The 19,143-nt window shown below is 48.8% G+C and overlaps 2 protein-coding genes across 4 annotated transcripts in view; one reads left to right on the top strand and one right to left on the bottom strand.

Moving 5' to 3' along the window:
- C2CD3 (C2 domain containing 3 centriole elongation regulator) overlaps window positions 1–8,925 on the bottom strand; it is a 53,650-nt gene extending 44,725 nt beyond the window's left edge. For all 3 annotated transcript variants that reach the window (XM_051608641.1, XM_051608643.1, XM_051608642.1), the window contains exons 1-8: window positions 8,844–8,925; window positions 7,897–8,151; window positions 6,830–6,987; window positions 6,072–6,247; window positions 5,434–5,648; window positions 4,076–4,208; window positions 2,841–2,960; window positions 834–978 (exon numbers count right to left, since the gene is read on the bottom strand). In XM_051608641.1, the coding sequence (XP_051464601.1) occupies window positions 834–978; window positions 2,841–2,960; window positions 4,076–4,208; window positions 5,434–5,648; window positions 6,072–6,247; window positions 6,830–6,987; window positions 7,897–8,151; window positions 8,844–8,895 (1,254 nt within the window). In that variant the 5' untranslated portion in view covers window positions 8,896–8,925. The remainder of the gene's footprint in view (window positions 1–833; window positions 979–2,840; window positions 2,961–4,075; window positions 4,209–5,433; window positions 5,649–6,071; window positions 6,248–6,829; window positions 6,988–7,896; window positions 8,152–8,843) is intronic.
- A 207-nt stretch (window positions 8,926–9,132) lies between these two features.
- The window catches only part of PPME1 (protein phosphatase methylesterase 1), a 39,847-nt gene continuing 29,836 nt past the window's right edge, over window positions 9,133–19,143 (top strand). The window contains exon 1 of the mRNA XM_051608762.1: window positions 9,133–9,315. Coding sequence (XP_051464722.1) covers window positions 9,218–9,315 — 98 coding nt within the window. The 5' untranslated portion in view covers window positions 9,133–9,217. The remainder of the gene's footprint in view (window positions 9,316–19,143) is intronic.

Here is a 19,143-nt window from a genome sequence, read left to right as displayed (position 1 = left end):
TGAAACAGAAATAATGCAGAGAGATGCCCAAAACAAGAAGTTACTGTCATTGTCAAGAAAGATACATAATGGTCATGATAAATCAAGAGAAAAGAAAAACAACTTATGGATTGTATAATTCAAACAAATTAAATTTACAGAATCATGGAATTGTCAGTTGGAAGGGACCTCTGGAGATCATCTAGTCCCACTCCCCTGCTAAAGCAGGATCACCCAGAGCACATCACCCAGGGCTGCATCCAGGGGCTGGAATATCTGCAGAGAAGGGGACTCCACACCCTCCCTGGGCAGCCTGGCCCAGGGCTCTGTCACCCTCACAGGCAAGAAGTTTTCCCTCATCTTTCAGGGGCACTTCCCATGTTCCAGCTTGTGCCCGTTGCCCCTCGTCCTGTCCCTGGGCACTGCTGAGCAGAGTCTGGCTCCATCCTCCTGCACCCACCCTGAGATACTGCCAGGCATTCAGAAGGTCTCCCCTCAGCCTTCTCTTCTCCAGGCTGAGCAGTCCCAGCTCTCTCAGCCTTTCCTCACCAGGGAGATGCTCCCATTGTATCAACATTTCTCATAATGATATGAAAAATCTTCCTAGACAGCCTCAATCCTGGAAATTTCCAAACTCACTCCTTGCCTTTGGAGTCTTAATAGTATTATTTTAATAATATTTACTTTAAGCAACATTCTCAGAAGTTTTTCTATGATACTTAATGCTTATTAAGCTTTAGTAAGACTGAAATTTGTAGCGGTGTTTTTTTTTTTATGCACGTGTCTCATTTTCTGCACTTTAGAGGCTACATATGAAGTTGTTTTTTTTCTTTTCCCTTTTGCTCTCTACTTACAGGGCCCGTGTAGAAAAGACTCTCGAGCAGACTCTGGTCATAAAGGGGATCATTCAGTTCACTGTCATACACCTCACTCCCCAGAGAAAGAGAATCCAAAAGGGAACCTGTCTGATCCCAGACGTGCACAGGAGAGAAATCAGCACTGAGGACAAAAGAGAAGGAAACATACATTTGTGTAGCAAGTTCTGCAGTCAATTTGTTAGGAATTCATAAGATCACAGAATGGCTGGGGTTGGTAGAGACCCCTGGAGATCTAGTCCAACCCCCTGCCTGAGCAGGGTCATCTACAGTAGATCCCACAGGAACACATCCACCTGGGTTTGGGATGTCTCCAGAGAAGGAGACTCCACAACCTCTCTGGGCAGCCTGTCCCAGGGCTCTGCCACCCTCACAGGAAAGAAGTTTCTCCTCATGTTGAGGTGGAACTTCCTGTGTTGTCACTTGGTGCCATTTTCCCTCGTCCTGTCACAGGCACCACTGAACAGAGACTGGCCCATTCCTGACACCCACCCTGCAGGTATTTATAGACATTAATTAAGATCCCCTCTCAGTCTTCTCTTCTCCAGACTAACCAGCCCCAGGTCTCTCAGCCTTTCCCCATCAGACAGATGTTCCAGTCTCTTCATCATCCCTGTAGCCTCTCTAGTTTATCCCTGTCCCTCTTGAACTGGGGAGCCCAGAACTGGACACAGTATTCCAGATGTGGCCTCACCAGGGCAGAGAAGAGGGCGAGGGGATCCTCCCTGACCTGCTGGACACACTTTTTAATGCACCCCAGGATTCCATTGGTCTTCTTGGCCACCAGGGCACATTGCTGCCCCATGGATAACATTGTCCACCAGGACTCCAAGGTCCTTCTCCATGTCAATTGTGACAACATTCTCTATACTAGATTTGTGATCTATTAGTTGAGATAAGGCCAAACTGCTGACAGAGCACTGGGCTCAACCTACTACATGTCTGTGTCCCAACCTGATGGGTTATCTTGTGATAACATCTCTGGACCCAACCTGAAAGAAGTGGATGTGATTATATATCCTCAGAATCATGGAACAGTTGAGGTGTGAAGGGATCCCTGGAGATCACCTTGTCCAACTCCTGCTCAGAGGCAGAGGATGCAAACAAGGAAATTGTCCAGTTGGATTGTGAACATCTCCAAAGCTGGAGACTCCACAACCTCTTTGGGCAACCTCTTCTCGTGCCTGATAACCCTCATCATAAAGTATATCTATTAATATCAGCCTATAATATTTATCCATAGGTACTATATTACTTTAAGAATGCTTTAAGGTATCAGTAATACTTAAGGAGAGTTTAATAAAAAATATATACAGGCTGTTTCTGAGTAGGTAAAGAAAATAATCTTTAGAACATGGCTGGAACAAGTTGGGGTTTATTTCTGGTTTAAGGGTTTTCTAACTGTGCTGTGAGTTCAGATTAATTTTATGTTCTGCAAACACTTGAGGGATAAACCACAGGGGAAAAATGATACACAGGAACTGAAATTCTGAACCACATCTGACACAGGAGCTGCACACTTCATACCCCAGATTTGGATAAAAACAACCTAAGCATCATTGATACTCTCACTGCTCCTCACAAAATGAGAGAAAAAAGTCAATTTAATATTTGGAGAAAGATTTAAAGCAACTCCCAGTTCTCTCTAATTTTTAATTTACAGACTGCAAGTTCTTCAAAGAAATGTTGTATCTGTTAAATGTACTTCTTAATATTATAGCACACAAGTGTTACAACTACTAAATAAATTAATTTTATCAAAGATTGCGATTAATCTTTCTATTATCACTGTCACATCAAGACACTCTGAGCCATCTAGGTTGTCAAACATTAAAGCTGAGTGCAAGCTGAGGTACAAAACACCTCCATGAGCTGCATGAATGATTGACTGATTACATTGCAGAAGTGGAGAACTTGAAGAGTGAAGATGCATTTTTAAGTAGAAAGTTCTCAAATAAGGACAATTTTGCAGTGCTTTACACTCACCTGCCCAACAGCAACTGTATTGCTCTCTCTTCAGAGTTTAGCTGACCTGAAACTCCAGCTGCAAGGGGGTGGGGACCTTCAGGAGCAGGCACAAAATCTGAGTTCAAGCCTTTCGGGCTCCTGGATAACAGTCATGGCAGCAAAGGGAGCAGCAGAAGAAAAAATAAAAGATATCAAGACACATTCAAGATTATTATGGAATCCCAGACTGGTTTGGGTTGGAAGGGACCTTCAAGATCATCTAGACCTGACCCCCTGCATGGACAGGGACACCTCCCACCAGCCCAGGCTGCTCCAAGCCCCATCCAACCTGCCCTTCAACACTGCCAGGGATGGGGCAGCCACAGCTTCCCTGGGCAACCTGGGCCAGGCTCTCCCCACCCTCACAGCCCAGAATTTCTCCCTCCCATCTCAGCTCCAGCTCCCTCTGCCAGCTGGAAACCCTTCCCCCTGCTCCCATCCCTCCCTGCCCTTGTCCCAAGCCCCTCCCCAGCTTTCCTGGAGCCCCTTCAGGCACTGGAAAACTTCAGTTTCTCCAATAAAAAAACATGCAATTTGTCTTAATCTTTCTAAATTTCAATGTCACTGAATTGAGAACACTCACTAAGCCCAGTACTACATAAAGGTGGAGTCAGAAGCTGCAAAGGCAGAAAGTTGTGTTTTTTTTTTTTCAATCTCCTAAGAAACAACAACTGGTTCTAAGAACACAGAGATGCAAATTTTCACAGGTATTTTAGCAGCAAGAGGTTCAAAATAGAATATGTAAAAGTACTCAATTTATGTCACTAATTACTTAAATTTCTTTGAAAACCTGTTCTCTGTGAAGGAGCACCATTTCATTTGCTCTGTTCCTCACATTACTCTTACTCCTGATCAACATTTAATGTTTCCTTATTAAATAACTGCATGAAATAAAAATCTAGTGCAAAACCAAATGAAAATCAATGGCTTGAGGCAAGGTTTGCTGCACGATGATTAAATCAATTAATAAAATGTAAGCTTTTATTCACAAGTAAAAATTAATTTTCCATTTCATATAATCACAGAATGGTTTGGGTTGGAAGGGACCTTCAAGACTATCCAGTTCCAACCCCCCTTCATGGGCAGGGACACCTCCCACCAGACCAGGTTGCCTAGAGCCCCATCCAACCATCATATGAATTTCAGTATTTCCTCATAAGGCCTCAAAATTTATGGTTTGGAACTTAATTTCCTTTCCCCCCTTCCAAGCTCACTTTGCTGGTGCTTTGAATTCATCTCTGGTGGTAAAAGGAGGCACTTCAGTCAGTTCAATCTCCATGTCTGGGCTGGACTTCATTGCAGAAACAACCATGGCATCCCGGAGCTTATTGCCCTGATCCAGAAGAGCTAAGGAACAAGAAGGGTTAAATCCCAGCATTCAAATGGAATTTAAAAGCAATGTGTAAACACAATAAATGTGCCAGCTACAGTCAAGAAAGTGTTTTCTGCTGTTCCACAAAGATTGTGACATCGTGGAGATGAAGTGTGTGCTACACACCATGAAACACAGAGCAAAGCTGGGAGTGATTGAGAGAAATCCTGCATCAGCCTCCACTCTGAGCTGTACAAATAACTCATCTGCACACCTCAAGTCAGGCATCAGAGGGGGGTTATTAACACAGAGCAGCAACATCAATTGATGGAAGAGTAGATGGTCAATTTAGGAAGTCTCCACAAGACTCTAATTTTAGGTCTTCCCTGTAAATATAAAAAAATAATTCAAAAAACAACACATGTGGAAATGCATCCTGCTCTGATGCTCATTTGAATGCAGTCCAGGCAGCCTGAGATCCAAAAAGGACCTAAAAGGCAGGAGATGGAAAAGATATAATTTTTGCATCTGAAAACACCAATGGCACAGAAAGCCTCCCACAGCCTTTGTGAATGTCACTGGCACCTTTGATGGACATCTCAGATGTGTCAATGATTAAACATTCAAAGAATCATAGAATCCCAGACTGGTTTGGGTTGGAAGGGACCTTCAAGATCATCTCATTCTCACCCCCTGCAGGGGCAGGGACACCTCCCAGCAGCCCAGGCTGCTCCAAGCCCCATCCAACCTGCCCTTCAACACTGCCAGGGATGGGGCAGCCACAGCTTCCCTGGGCAACCTGGGCCAGGCTCTCCCCACCCTCACAGCCCAGAATTTCTCCCTCACATCTCAGCTCCAGCTCCCTCTGCCAGCTGGAAACCCTTCCCCCTGCTCCCAGCCCTCCCTGCCCTTGTCCCAAGCCCCTCCCCAGCTTTCCTGGAGCCCCTTCAGGCCCTGGAAGGTGCTCTCAGGTCTCCCTGGAGCCTTCTCTTCTCCAGGCTCAACACCCCAACTCTCCCAGCCTGGCTCCAGAGCAGAGCTGCTCCAGCCCTCCCAGCATCTCCGGGGCCTCCTCTGGCCTCTCTCCAACAGCTCCGTGTCCTTCCTGTGCTGGGGACCCCAGAACTGGAGACAGTTCTCCAGGTGAGGTCTTGTGAGAAAGGATCAGAAGAGGAGAATCAGCAGGGGGTTGGAACTAGATGATCTTGAAGGTCCCTTCCAACCCAAACCATTCCATGATGACAATAATTGCCCACAAACCTGAGAGCAGGTCTTTGGTAGCCGGGTTGTGCAAAGAGAGGACCCGCACGTTTGTTCTAGCAGGTGCTTCAGGATCAGTGCTGGTGGGAAACAGCATCTGCTGCTTTGAAGGGTTCACTTCCAAATGTTCATCTGGTAAAGTCCCACCATGACAAGAAGAAGTGTCCTTTATGTTTTCAGAGTCCTCTTGAAAAAGCAAATGGTCCTTTCCTCTACTGAAAAATGAAACAGTATTTCAGTAACAACCAAAGTGGAGCTGGAAAGGGATTCAAACCTCTTCAGACTCTCCCTAGCACTGCAGCTGTGCCCCTTCAGCACATGCTCCAAAAAGAAATGTGACACATTATTTTAATGACTCCTCCTCTTCCCCTTATACCACCAGAGAGACCAACTCAAGCTGTAAGTGAAAGACTTGAGGCCCCTCTTTTTCAGCGAGTGTAGTTTGAACTAGTTCAATCTAGGATGAAAATTTGTATCAGATGAGAAACTGTCCCTGTAAGCTCTGAAATGCTCAATGTTCTGGATTTCATATAGAATGCAAGTGTTCCACAACTCACAAGTGGGCAGCCACTGCTTAAAAATGTAGGTGAACTGCACAATAAACCAGAATCTTTTCATGGGGGTGAGGGGAAAGCTACCTGGGAGTGGTGGCTCTGCTGTGGCTGATGGCCTTGTGATCAGCAATTGTCACCCGTGTTTGCCTGGGCTGCTTCCTGCTTCCCTGGGCAGAAGTGATATCCAAACTTCCATCTGTGGTTGGTACAGAGCTGCTGGTGTCATACAGTTCTGGCAGAGGCTCCAGAACCAGTGAGACCTGAAAGGCAGAATGTGCAAAGTGTATTTTGTTATTTTTCTGAATGAAGTGCAATACCTACTGTGCTCAACTTGTCACTCTATGGAAAACTGGTGTTTTTCTAGACAAAGAAATATTTCTTTCATGCAGTTACATAAAACTCTGACAAATTCACAGCTACTTAGTTCCCATTCTGTTTTCCAATCACAGGCCACCATCCTTCAGCATGAATTGCCCAAAGCCAGGGCTGCAAAATGGAACATCACCTTCTTAACTCCAGCTTTCAGAATCTACAATTTCAGCTCTGGAAAGATGTCAGAACTGAGCATCAGTGTTTAAATCTATTGTTAAAACTCACTCTCAGCATGGAGAGTGTAAGTTTTCTTTATGAAGCTTGATGAACCAATGCTCCACATCCTCCTCAACAAAACAGAGCCAACACTCATCAGTGATTATTGTCCATTTGCCACCTTGGCTGATGAACCAGGTCTGCAGTGCACACAGCACAGCCTGATCCTGGCACCTGATCACACCAGGAAATGTCACTTGTAACAAATGTGCAATTTCCAATGCAACTTATGACAAACAAGATGTAAAGTCTACCTGCAGCTCTCCCAGTTTATCAGACGTTGGTGAAATGATGGTGAAAAACCCACTGATGGGATGGCTGGGGGAGAGCTGGGCCAGGCCAGTGATTTGCACTTTGCCAAGTGGAAGATGGTCAAGTTTGGTCATTACCTCCAGGATAAGCACACCCATATCTGCAAAAAAATTAGGAATGGCTTCATCTCAGTCTCAAATAATGTGGTCACAATTCAAGATAATTAAAACTTTAATGTTAAAATGACAGATGTTAGAGGTTAATAGAACATAATGTCATGACATTATAATATGACAGCAGGTAAAGAAGAATTCTACTCATAATACATGATGATAAATAAGTACAAGATGACCACAAAAGGACTATTTGTTATCAGACAAGGGGTAGTGGTTTTGAAGTGAAAGAGGGCAGGGAGAGATGACATGTGAGGGAGAAATTCTGTGCTGTGAGGGTGGGGAGAGCCTGGCCCAGGTTGCCCAGGGAAGCTGTGGCTGCCCCATCCCTGGCAGTGTTGAAGGGCAGGTTGGATGGGGCTTGGAGCAGCCTGGGCTGCTGGGAGGGGTCCCTGCCCATGCAGGGGTGGGACTGGATGATCTCTAAGGTCCCTTCCAACCCAAAGCACTCTTGTTCTAGGAGTAGCAATATCAGGTAGAGGTTTAATGGAGACTCTAGGTAGCAGGTTTGCATTTTTTTCCTGCAGATCTTTCACTGAAGTAAGTACCTTAACAACACTACAAGCTCATCTGAGTATCTTTTCATTCTTCATGTCCTAAGAACACTGAAATGCCTTTTTAATGTGTGTAACACTAGAAGATCTTGACACTCTGGGGACTACAGGAGACTTCTATAGCTCCTGCTCAACCTGACTACTAGAGAGCCTGATGCCAGCAATTCCAGGCAGAGATCCAAAGCTTGATCCAAATCAAGAAAACCACCTAAAAAGCGAAACAAGAACTAGGGGGGGGGGTGAGGGTAGTTCTTGAGAGGTAAAGTACCCCTCGGCTTTTCTGGGGTCTCCCCACAGCTCGGGCCCTGCCCTGCCTGCCCAGGGGGCAGTGTCCCTCCCTACCTGTCAGGTAGGCAGCCAGCTGCCTCGGCCCGCAGCGCACCGGGAAGCGGGCGGTGGTTCTGCCCGCCGCTTGGCCCGGCCGGGAGGCGGGCTGGAAGACGGTGCCGTCGGAAGTTTCCCCCCACCACCTCAGGCGAACGAGGGCGGTGGGCGTTTTCGGGCCCGTCCACAGGAGCCGGGGGACGGTGCAGCGGAGGAAGCAGCGCAGCGGGCCTTCCACGAGCGGCGGGAGGCTGGGGGCCGCGGGGGTGTCACCTGTGAGGAGGAGAGTGTCAGCCCGGCAGGACGCTGAGGAGCTCCCAACAGCGCCTCGTCCCGTCCCGCCACAGCATCACAGAATCCCAGGGGTTGGAAGGGACCTGGAAAGATCACCCAGCCCAACCCCCCTGCCAGAGCAGGGTCACCCAGAGCACATCACACAGGAACGTGTCCAGGAGGGTTGGAATGTCTCCAGAGAAGGAGACTCCACAGCCTCTCTGGGCAGCCTGGCCCAGGGCTCTGTCACTCTCACAGGGAAGAAGTTCTTCCTGATATTCCCATGGAACCTCCTGTGCTCCAGTTTGCACCCACTGCCCCTTGTCCTGTCACTGGACATCACTGAACAAAGCCTGGCTCCATCCTCCTGACACTGCCCTGAACGTGTCTGTAACCATGGGTGAGGTCGCCCCTCAGTCTCCTCTTCTCCAAGCTCAAGAGACCCAGCTCCCTCAGCCTTTCCTCATCAGGGAGATGTTCCACTCCCTCCAGCCTCTCTGTGGCTCTGCCCTGGACTCTCTCCAGCAGCTCCCTGTCCTTCCTGAACTGAGGGGCCCAGAACTGGACACAACACTCCAAACGCGGCCTCACCGAGGCAGAACAGAGGGGCAGGAGAACCTCCCTTGCCCTACTAACCACCCCCTTCCTAACGCCACCCTTCCTCCCTCCCTTCCCGAGCACAACAGGCCCACCTCCCCTCCGCCGGGACCCCGGGCCCAGCGCCCGGGGCCTCCTCTGCCGCATCCCGCCTCAGCCCGCGCCGCGGCCCCGGCAACCGCCGCCCGCCTCAGGGCGCCGAGCGCCGCTTCCGGGACTACAACTCCCGTCGTGCACCGCGGCCGCGCCCTGCCGCCCATGCAAACGAAGAACTACATTTCCCAGAAGGCCGGGCGGGCGCTTCCCGTGGTGCCGCGCGGCGGCGCTGTGAGAGGGAGGCGGCTTCCGGCGGGGGTTGGCGGCGGCCGAGGCGCTCGGCGGGGCCTGGGAGGGGGGGGGTTTGGGTTTGTGTGTGTGTTCCTGAGGGTTCCTGGTTCTGCCCTTGTGTCCCGGCGCCTCCTCCGCCCTCATGTCGGCCCTGGAGAAGCAGCTGCACCTGGGCCGCCTCCCGCCGCGGCCTCCGTTACCCGCGGGCGGCGGCCAGTCCGGTTCCAAGATGCGCATGGGGTAGGTGGGAGCGGGGCGGAGGCGGCCGAGGGGGGCTGAGGGGGAAAGGGCTGGGGGGGGCAGACAGGGAAGGAAGCTAACAGGGGCGGGGGAGGGATGCTGCGTGCTGGAGAGGGACGAAATGCTCCTTGGCTCTGGGCCTGGGGGTCTCGCTGCCGGTTTTTAGGGGGTGTCTCGTTACTGGAGGGGCTCGGGAGGGAGGGGTGCTCGTTGTTGAGGGGTCTGGAGGGAGGGGGTGCTCGTTATTGAGGGGTCTGGAGGGAGGGGACCTCGTTATTGAGGGGTGTGGAGGGAGGGGACCTCGTTATTGAGGGGTGTGGAGGGAGGGGCCCTCGTTATTGAGGGGTGTGGAGGGAGGGGTGCTCGTTATTGAGGGGTCTGGAGGGAGGGGCCCTCGTTATTGAGGGGTCTGGAGGGAGGGGCGCTCGTTATTGAGGGGTCTGGAGGGAGGGGTGCTCGTTATTGAGGGGTGTGGAGGGAGGGGTGCTCGTTATTGAGGGGTCTGGAGGGAGGGGGCCCTCGTTATTGAGGGGTCTGGAGGGAGGGGCGCTCGTTATTGAGGGGTCTGGAGGGAGGGGCGCTCGTTATTGAGGGGTGTGGAGGGAGGGGTGCTCGTTATTGAGGGGTCTGGAGGGAGGGGGCCCTCGTTATTGAGGGGTCTGGAGGGAGGGGGCCCTCGTTATTGAGGGGTCTGGAGGGAGGGGGCCCTCGTTATTGAGGGGTCTGGAGGGAGGGGGCCCTCGTTATTGAGGGGTGTGGAGGGAGGGGGTGCTCGTTATTGGGGGGGTGTAAAGGCAGGAGGTCCTCTTTGCTGGAAGGTGGGAGCAAAGGGGCCAGGCTGGTGTGGACAGGCTGGGGTGCCCTGTAGACATGGGGTGCTCTGTCCTGAGTGGAGCTGGGGGAGCTTGGGGGAAGTGGGGCTGGGGTGTTTGCTGCTGGGGTGTTCCAGGGTGGGGGGAGCTGTGGGTGAGGGGACCTTCCTAGGTGGGATGCTTATTCCTGGGGGAGTTGGCAGGGAAAGGGAGAAAGCTGGGGAGCTTAGGGTGAGGGGATCTTTGGGGGTGGGGTGGCTGTGAGTGTGGAGGGTCTCCCTGGACAGGGACACGATGGAAGGGGCCATCCAGCCCTGTGGCTGGCCCTGCTGTGGGCTGGATTGCTCAGCAGTGCCCGTGGAGAGCAGCATCTGGACCAGGCTTCTCCAGCCACCCCTCCCTGGCAAAGGAGGCAGGAAGAAGTGTTCCTGCAGAAAGAGAAGCCTCAGTGCTGGGGGAAGGTGGCTGGGGCTGGGATTGCTCCTCAGCAGCACTTTTCTCCAGGTCCTTTTGCCATCTGTGTTGGAAGAGAGGGTCTGATGCACAGGGATTTATCTAGATGATACCTGAAAGTCCATGACAACCTAGCTGAGGGAGAGAGGTGTGTTTTAAATGTTATTTTTCTCAGCAGCAGACACTGTATAATAGGTGAGGTCTGCCAAGTGACCTCACTTCAGGTCTGCCAAGTCCCTGCTTCAGGTGATGGGAAATCTAGGATAGTCTGGTACAAATGTCAAGTCTTTGAAGCAGGAGTGGGAACATGTTTTGGAAATGCTGAGAGAGGATTGACCAGTGTGTGGATGGTGACTAAAAAGGACAGACTGGACAAGAGCAACCTCTGCAAAAGCTTTATTCTCTAGTGATGAGTCAGAGGGAGAAAAGGGGTTGCAGATTGGGTGGCTTTGAAGGGAATTTAGTTGTTTCATCTCCAGAGGTGTGAGGGAGAAGGTTGTTTCCCAAGCAGCTACCTAGTTAAGGTTAAAGGAGAGCAAGATGATGTTGCAGCAGAGTTATGAGTAGGTTGTAGGGAGGGAAGTGATTGTTGCAGAGAGAGGCAAAGGAAGGCAGCAATAATCATGGGGACTTGGGCTCAGGGATCTGAACAGAACAGTTTTGGCAGTTGCTGTGCAGAGTGGGGAGAGTGAAGATTGGAGCAGAATGGTAGAAACACCATTTACTCCATTAAAGGGTAATGGATTAAAGCTGGAAGAAGGGAGATTTAGGTTAGACATGAGGGAGAAATTCTGGGCTGTGAGGGTGGGGAGAGCCTGGCCCAGGTTGCCCAGGGAAGCTGTGGCTGCCCCATCCCTGGCAGTGTTGAAGGGCAGGTTGGATGGGGCTTGGAGCAGCCTGGGCTGCTGGGAGGTGTCCCTGCCCATGCAGGGGTGGGACTGGATGAGTTTTAAGGTCCCTTCCAACCCAGACCATTCTATGAACACATATATGTTAAATCTGGAGAAAATGCTTTTTTTCAGGGCTGTGGGACTTTTGGTCTATAGGTGGTTGATAAAAGTATGAGATCTGAGGTCTGGGTTGTGCCAGAGACCAGGGGTTGGTCCTCCTGGGGAGTGCCAGCCTCTGCACAAGAGCTCTCCCTGCGGGGTCCAGGTGGGCACTGCACGATTCCTGCAGGGTATGAAGTGCTCTGTTTGGAGGATAAAAATACCCTACAATTCCTACAGGAGATCTCCCCTGCCTTGATGCATGAAATCAGATAACTACACGAAATAATGAAAAAGGCAGCTACTCTGCTGTGATGGAAATAAACTGTTCTGGTGTTGATGGATGGGAGAGGACTATTTCTCCTCCCCTTTAAAGCATAGTTGTAAAACATTTATTTCACATCCTATTATTTATATTCTATTTAAACATACAGAATACAGTTCTGTAGCTAGTATATGAGCTAATACTAACAAATCTTCATCAAACACTAATTTCTTTTAATAGGAATTATTTTAATGCTAAGCATCATGGAAGTGCTTAATGGAATGGCTTTGAGGCAAAGCAAAGAAGTTGTATTTAAGGATTAATTTATACTGTTAGTATACAAATAGGCATGGAAATTAGAAAGAAGGCCCTTGAGAGGGGGTGGCTCCCTCAGGACTCCTCTCTGCTCTCCTGTGTCTCTTGGTTATTTGGTATTGAGAATGAGGACCCACGGGTTCTTGTTCCCTGATGTCGTGTTGAGCTGTGGGGTTATAAGCAGGTCTCTCAACCTCTAGTTGACCCTTTTGTGTTGTGGAGAGCTTTGTGTTTCACAGGAGTGTGCTGGTGGTTACGTGCTACATCTCAGGCTAGATTTAATATTAGATATATTACTTAATTAGGCTGGATCTGTTCAGAACAGAGTTAACCAAGCAAACCCTTACACTGCACAGTCTGCCCAGGGCACAATTATTCTGGTTTAGGTGAAGAAATAAAGTTTTGATTTCTTCCTCTTGTTTTATCCTGCTTATCTTAAGAGGCTCATCCCCTGTGGTTATTTTGTGTAATTTTTAATGTACCTTTTGATTATTTAATGCATTGTAAACTTTATCAGCACCCCTGATAGCACAGCCAGCAAACAGCACGATTCACTGCGTGTTCAGTTATGTGTTCCTCCTGTAACAAGAAAAACTTCCAACGTTGGTGTTTAGGTGGCTTTAAAGAGGATGAACATCAGTCTGCAGTGTGTCTTGCTGCTAGTGTCAAGTTCTGTCACTTGTTTCCTGAAGGCAGGTTTAAGTAAAAAGTCAAAAATTCATTTCCTGCCATGTAGGGTGATCCAGGCTCTGCTGCGAGAGCTCGGAGTCAGAAAGCTGCAGGAGCTGAGGTGGTTTTGTGTGCTTCTCTTCGCTGGTTTCTTACCAAATGATCCTAGAATCATATCCCAGACTGGTTTGGGTTGGAAGGGACCAGAAAGATCATCTAGTTGCAAGCCCTTGCCATGGGCAGGGACACCTCCCAGCAGCCCAGGCTGCTCCAAGCCCCATCCAACCTGCCCTTCAACACTGCCAGGGATGGGGCAGCCACAGCTTCCCTGGGCAACCTGGGCCAGGCTCTCCCCACCCTCACAGCCCAGAATTTCTCCCTCACATCTCATCTCCAGCTCCCTCTGCCAGCTGGAAGCCCTTCCTCCTGCTCCCATCCCTCCCTGCCCTTGTCCCAAGCCCCTCCCCAGCTTTCCTGGAGCCCCTTCAGGCCCTGGAAGGTGCTCTCAGGTCTCCCTGGAGCCTTCTCTTCTCCAGGCTCAACACCCCAACTCTCCCAGCCTGGCTCCAGAGCAGAGCTGCTCCAGCCCTCCCAGCATCTCCGGGGCCTCCTCTGGCCCCTCTCCAACAGCTCCGTGTCCTTCCTGTGCTGGGGACCCCAGAGCTGTTCCCAGCCCTGCAGGGGGGTCTCAGCAGAGCAGAGGGGACAATCCCCTCCCTGGCCCTGCTGGTCACGCTGCTGGTGACACAGCCCAGGACACGGGTGGTTTCTGGGCTCCAGCTCATGTTGAGCTTCTCATCCACCAGCACCCCCAGGTCCCTCTCCTCAGGGCTGTGGTGATTCTGAGCCGCAGGATGTATTTCCCACGTCAGTGTTGTAGTTTCTGAAAATCCATCCTCATGATAGCTTTTATTAGAAAAATAGCAGTAAAGTCTATTGAGTTACTAATTTAATGAGGTGCTGACAAAGTTCCCATGACATTTGTTGCTTCACTTGCTCATTGCGGGTAAACAAATGACAATTGAGCATTTCCAGGGGCATGAAGATGGGTGTTAGGATGTCAGCCTGTGGGGTGTTTTTGCAGTTCAGTAAAATTTATGCACGTGCAGGGCTCGTTAGCAGCAATTCCATCTAGTAATTTATAAAATGCTTCCTGTTTTGCTGATCTTCAGAGGGTTTTTGAATGTTACCTGTTAGGGAAACCATTATGAAGGGAAGTTTGATTTCTGTCATTCTATAATTCTATAAACGTATTTTCTTTTCCCTTCCCTTTCATAAAGCTCTGATAGGAAATCTGATATTGCCTTTAAGGATCAGGAGTTCCCCCATCCTTCCCCTTTGAAGCAGCAGAGAGTGCTTCATAATCACATTGTAGTTGCATGGAGCAGTTGTAGTTTTGGTTTACAGCTCTGACATGGAGTAAAATCCCTTTAAGGGTGATGTTCCCATTGTGTGAGGTGCTGCAACATCATCTGGGGATCATGGAATCATTAAGGTTCGAAAAGATCTCTGAGATGATCAAGTCCAACCATAAATGCTTGTGACGTTAAGTGGAAAAAGGAGACATGAAGTGGAATGTGGAGGCAGCAAAGTACAAGTGCTGGTGAGGTGAAGCTGTCGTGCTGTAGGCATGGCTGTTGTTGCTGGAAGGGGGTTGTGGCAAGGTGGTGAAGTGGCTGTTTAAATAGGTTGGTGCATTGAAGAGCTCCAGAATTGGTCTGAAGATGGAAGGTGGGCAATGGATGTTGGTTCTAGCAGCTGGTGTGGCTCAGGTTTTTAGTCAACATCTACAAATGCCAGAAAAGCCCAATGGGCTGAGAGAGTTGGGGGTGTTCAGCTTGGAGAAGAGAAGGCTCCAGGGAGACCTGAGAGCACCTTCCAGGGCCTGAAGGGGCTCCAGGAAAGCTGGGGAGGGGCTTGGGACAAGGGCAGGGAGGACTGGGAGCAGGGGGAAGGGTTTCCAGCTGGCAGAGGGAGCTGGAGCTGAGATGGGAGGGAGAAATTCTGTGCTGTGAGGGTGGGGAGAGCCTGGCCCAGGTAGCCCAGAGAAGCTGTGGCTGTCCCATCCCTGGCAGTGTTGAAGGGCAGGTTGGATGGGGCTTGGAGCAGCCTGGGCTGCTGGGAGGTGTCCCTGCTCATGCAGGGGTGGGACTGGATGGTCTTTAAGGTCCCTTCCAACCCAAACCATTCTGTCATTTTATGATTCTGTAATTGGAGTTGTCAGCCTGTTTGTGCAGTGGTGTCATTTACTTGTCTCTGGTTGTGGATGAAGCTTGTGGGAGATGTGGGTGGCTGGATGTCAGCATCATCTACACCTTTGCTTCTGAACCCCATCAGTCTGTAGACTCAATAGTTTCTCTTTAACCTTTTCTTCTCCCTCCAGTGTCTCTCATTTCTCCTGTTGATCTCATACTAATCTGTGTTTTGGTTCTTGGACAGCAGTGCCCACAAATGGACATAGAACTTCAACAGAGGCTTTGATACACCTGGGAACTGGAGAGATGATTTCATCTACATTGGTAGATGATAACTTTATTTATATTTTATTGGTGGTTTGACTGCCTCCCTGTTCAGGCTGTGGGCTGCAGTTCAGCAGTGTGGCTGCTTCCAGCTTGGCTGTGTTTAAGTTAATTCTACCCAGATTGAGCTGATTTTATCCTGAGCAGGATGCAGCTCAATACAAACAAGTGCAAGATTCCACAGTCATGCCAACGAAAGAGAAAGTGATTAATTGTACTGAGAAAAACTAGTGTGAGTTACAGGGCTGGAAAATACACTGAAGCAGGCCTTTAAAATTCACACTTTTATGAGGAACAAAAGTAATTACAGTTAGAGAAACATTTGTTTGCTGTGTTAAGCATCTCATGTTTATAAATCTCTTTTATTTCTGCGCTTTGGATTTCTTGAATTGAAAGCAGGGCTGTTAAAATAGGTTTAAACTTGATATCCAGAAATGCTGGCAAGCTGATTTTTCCATGGCTAAATGCTTTGCTTCGTATGCACCAGCCCTGAGGAGTGGGTTGGGTACTTCTTTTTTGAATTGTTCTTTAATATCCACCAGGCAGACCACATTGATGTGGCTGTGTGGTGTGGCTGAAAGCAGCCCATGAGAAACAGAGGGAGGAGCAAGTGGTTTTATTGTAGGAAAATGGAAAAATCATTGACTGCAGCAATGAGGTTTCTCAGGCTTCTCATCCTTGTCTGGAAAGGCGAGTTAAGTGTAGGATGGCTTCTTCAAAACAGAATTTTCAAGCTTACTCTGAGATTATTTGTTTTGCAAAGAAGCTCTTGGCATTTATAGTGAGGGATTCTTAACCAAAATGAAGTCTTGCATCTTTTTTGGTCATGAGCTGTTAATGGGTTAATCTGTGTCTCAGTAGCTCATGATAAAATGGCACCTATTGCTGCATTGAAATAGGTGAGAATCATAGAATGGTTTGGGTTGGAAGGGACCTCAAAGATCATCTAGTTCCAACCCTTCAAACCCCCTGCATGGGCAGGAACACCTCCCAGCAGCCCAGGCTGCTCCAAGCCCCATCCAACCTGCCCTTCAACACTGCCAGGGATAGGGCAGCCACAGCTTCCCTGGGCAACCTGGGCCAGGCTCTCCCCACCCTCACAGCCCAGAATTTCTCCCTCACATCTCAGCTCCAGCTCCCTCTGCCAGCTGGAAACCCTTCCCCCTGCTCCCAGCCCTCCCTGCCCTTGTCCCAAGCCCCTCCCCAGCTTTCCTGGAGCCCCTTCAGGCCCTGGAAGGTGCTCTCAGGTCTCCCTGGAGCCTTCTCTTCTCCAGGCTGAACACCCCAACTCTCCCAGCCTGGCTCCAGAGCAGAGCTGCTCCAGCCCTCCCATCGTCTCCTGGACTTTACCCAGGAGCTTGTCCCTCTTTTTTTTTCATTCTTTTTTTGCCATTTTCCAGGTTCCTTGTGTCTCTTCACTGGAGAGTTTCATTTGTGCAGTTACTCTGAATCTTAGCTCTGCTTCTTGCAGCCTCTTCCTTCCAGTTGTATATCAAAATAATGACACGTGTAAATATGCAGGCAGTGGGAATATTGAATCCTTTGCTGTTTGGAACACTGATATTAATATTTAACTAAAACCCTGCATAGTTAAAATGGCAGCTGCAATGGAGTTTTGAAGGACTTTTGTGGTAGCACAACATGTCCACTAAGAATTTCATGGTGTTGCACAGCCCATGGCATTGATTTTTCCTACCTTGCTGCCTCTCAATTTACGGCCTGTATTTAATTGCTCTCCAACAGAGTTGTCCAACTGAATGATGTTACCAAAAGGCTGGTTTTAAAGGAAGGTGGTGCCTCTCTTCAGCTTAAGGTGTACCTGAAAATCACACCACTGAGAGGAACTCAAAGTTCATTTTTCAATGTCCATTCATTTTAAGAAGCAAATCTGTCCGAGGTTGTGTTTGAAATTGCCTGCATATTGAAAGTGATTAGCTTGAATTGCTCAGTTGAAATTGAAATAAAATCAAACCTAATGGTCAGGGTTCTTTGGGGAAATCAGATAATGGAGTTTTCAAAGTCAGTACTGAAGTAAGAGGACTGAGCCCAACAGAGGCAGGTCCTGACAATTGTACTTGCTGCTGCATCTGCTGTCTTATGTCCTGCATCTTTCACAAGTTTGCTTATGGAATCAGAATCACAGGAAGGTGAAGGTTGGAAGGGACCTCAAAGATCATCAGGTTCCAACCCCCCTGCCATGAGCAGGGACACCTCCCAGCAGACCAGGCTGCACAAGCCTCATCCAACCTGCCCTTCAACACCTCCAGGGAGGGGGCAGCCACAACCTCCCTGGGCAACCTGTTCCAGTGCCTTCCTGCCCTCATGGGGAAGAATTTCTTCCTAATATCTAACTTAATATCTAAACTTCCTTATTTCTAGAACTAGCTTATTCAGGGCTGCGGATCCGGATGAGATTTGCAAATGAATAAAAATTTGCTGTCCTTTTCCAATCTGTGAATGAAAATTATGTGCAGTCTCCTAAGACATTTTTGTTGGATCATAGCTGTGTAATTTGATCAAGACAATTTCAACTAATTTCTCCCTTTCTAAGCCATTTTCCCCCCCAATACTTCTTTATTAAAGAAACGTGTTCAGTATCTTCAAAGCAGACCTTAAAATACTGTCCTCATCAAGTTTTAGAATGTTTAAATACAGCTTGTCAACTACTGAAGCTCTCACATCTACCCAGAGAAGCTGTGGCTGCCCCATCCCTGGCAGTGTTGAAGGGCAGGTTGGATGGGGCTTGGAGCAGCCTGGGCTGCTGGGAGGTGTCCCTGCCCATGCAGGGGGGTTGGAACTAGATGGTCTTTAATGTCTCTTCCAACCCAAACCTGTCTGGGATTCTATGATTCAGACTGTTTGATTTGCTTTGGTCAGGTTCAAATATGATACAGGGATTGAGCATCTTGATTGGTGCATCTGATGTTCTTCAATTGCAGTAGTGGTTTTAAATATGGACTCCCAGGAAAAAAAAAAAAAAGAACTAATTTCTAAAATGTTTCCCTGTGCTTGGTACCACCTTTTTTATTTCTTTTTAGGAAAATAACCGGAAATAAAAACCCCTTTAAAAGCTGTTGAGAGATTTGTTGAATCATAGGAGAATCATCTTGGTTGGAAGGGACCTTGAAGATCATCAAGTCCAACCATAACCTAACTCCCCCCACCATAACCTGATTTACCTGCTCAGTGGTTAAATCCTGTCCCTCAGCACTATATCTACATTTCTTTTAAACACTCCCAGGGATGGTGACTCCAGCACCTCCCTGGGCAGCCTGTGCCACTGTCCAGCCCCTCTTTGGGTAAAGAAATTCCTTCTAATATCCAGTCTGAACCTCCCCAGGAGCAGCTTCAGGCCATTTCCTCTGGTCCTGTCATTATTCCCTTGGGGAGAAGAGCCCAACACCCACCTCCCTACACCCTCCTTTCAGGGAGCTGTAGAGAGCAGTGAGGTCTCCCCTCAGCCTCCTCTTCTCCAAACTAAACAATCCCAGTTCCCTCAGCCTCTCCTTATTCTCCAGACCTTTTGTTGAGCCACGTCAACTCCTGTTGCTCCAGGATCACTTGCAGTTCATGCAGTTCCTGACTTCATGAAGAGGAGAAGCTGCACAATAGGATAAAACTAACTCTAGAGGATGCCCAGAATTTGTGATTCCAGTTGAGTATTCTGGCTGGTTTGGAGTTTAAAGATCATTCTAGAAAAGTTATGTTGGTTCCATTCTTGTTTTGCTTTGCTGGATGCTTTAAAAAGCAGTAATTAGTTCTTGTCAATTTAAATATTTGGTCAGCAAAATCCTGCTTGAGCATAG

This window comes from Apus apus, chromosome 1 (assembly GCF_020740795.1).
Source record: "Apus apus isolate bApuApu2 chromosome 1, bApuApu2.pri.cur, whole genome shotgun sequence".
Taxonomy (NCBI): domain Eukaryota; kingdom Metazoa; phylum Chordata; class Aves; order Apodiformes; family Apodidae; genus Apus; species Apus apus.
The sequence above is the reverse complement of the archived record's forward strand: the minus strand, read 5'-3'. Positions and strand labels throughout refer to the sequence as shown.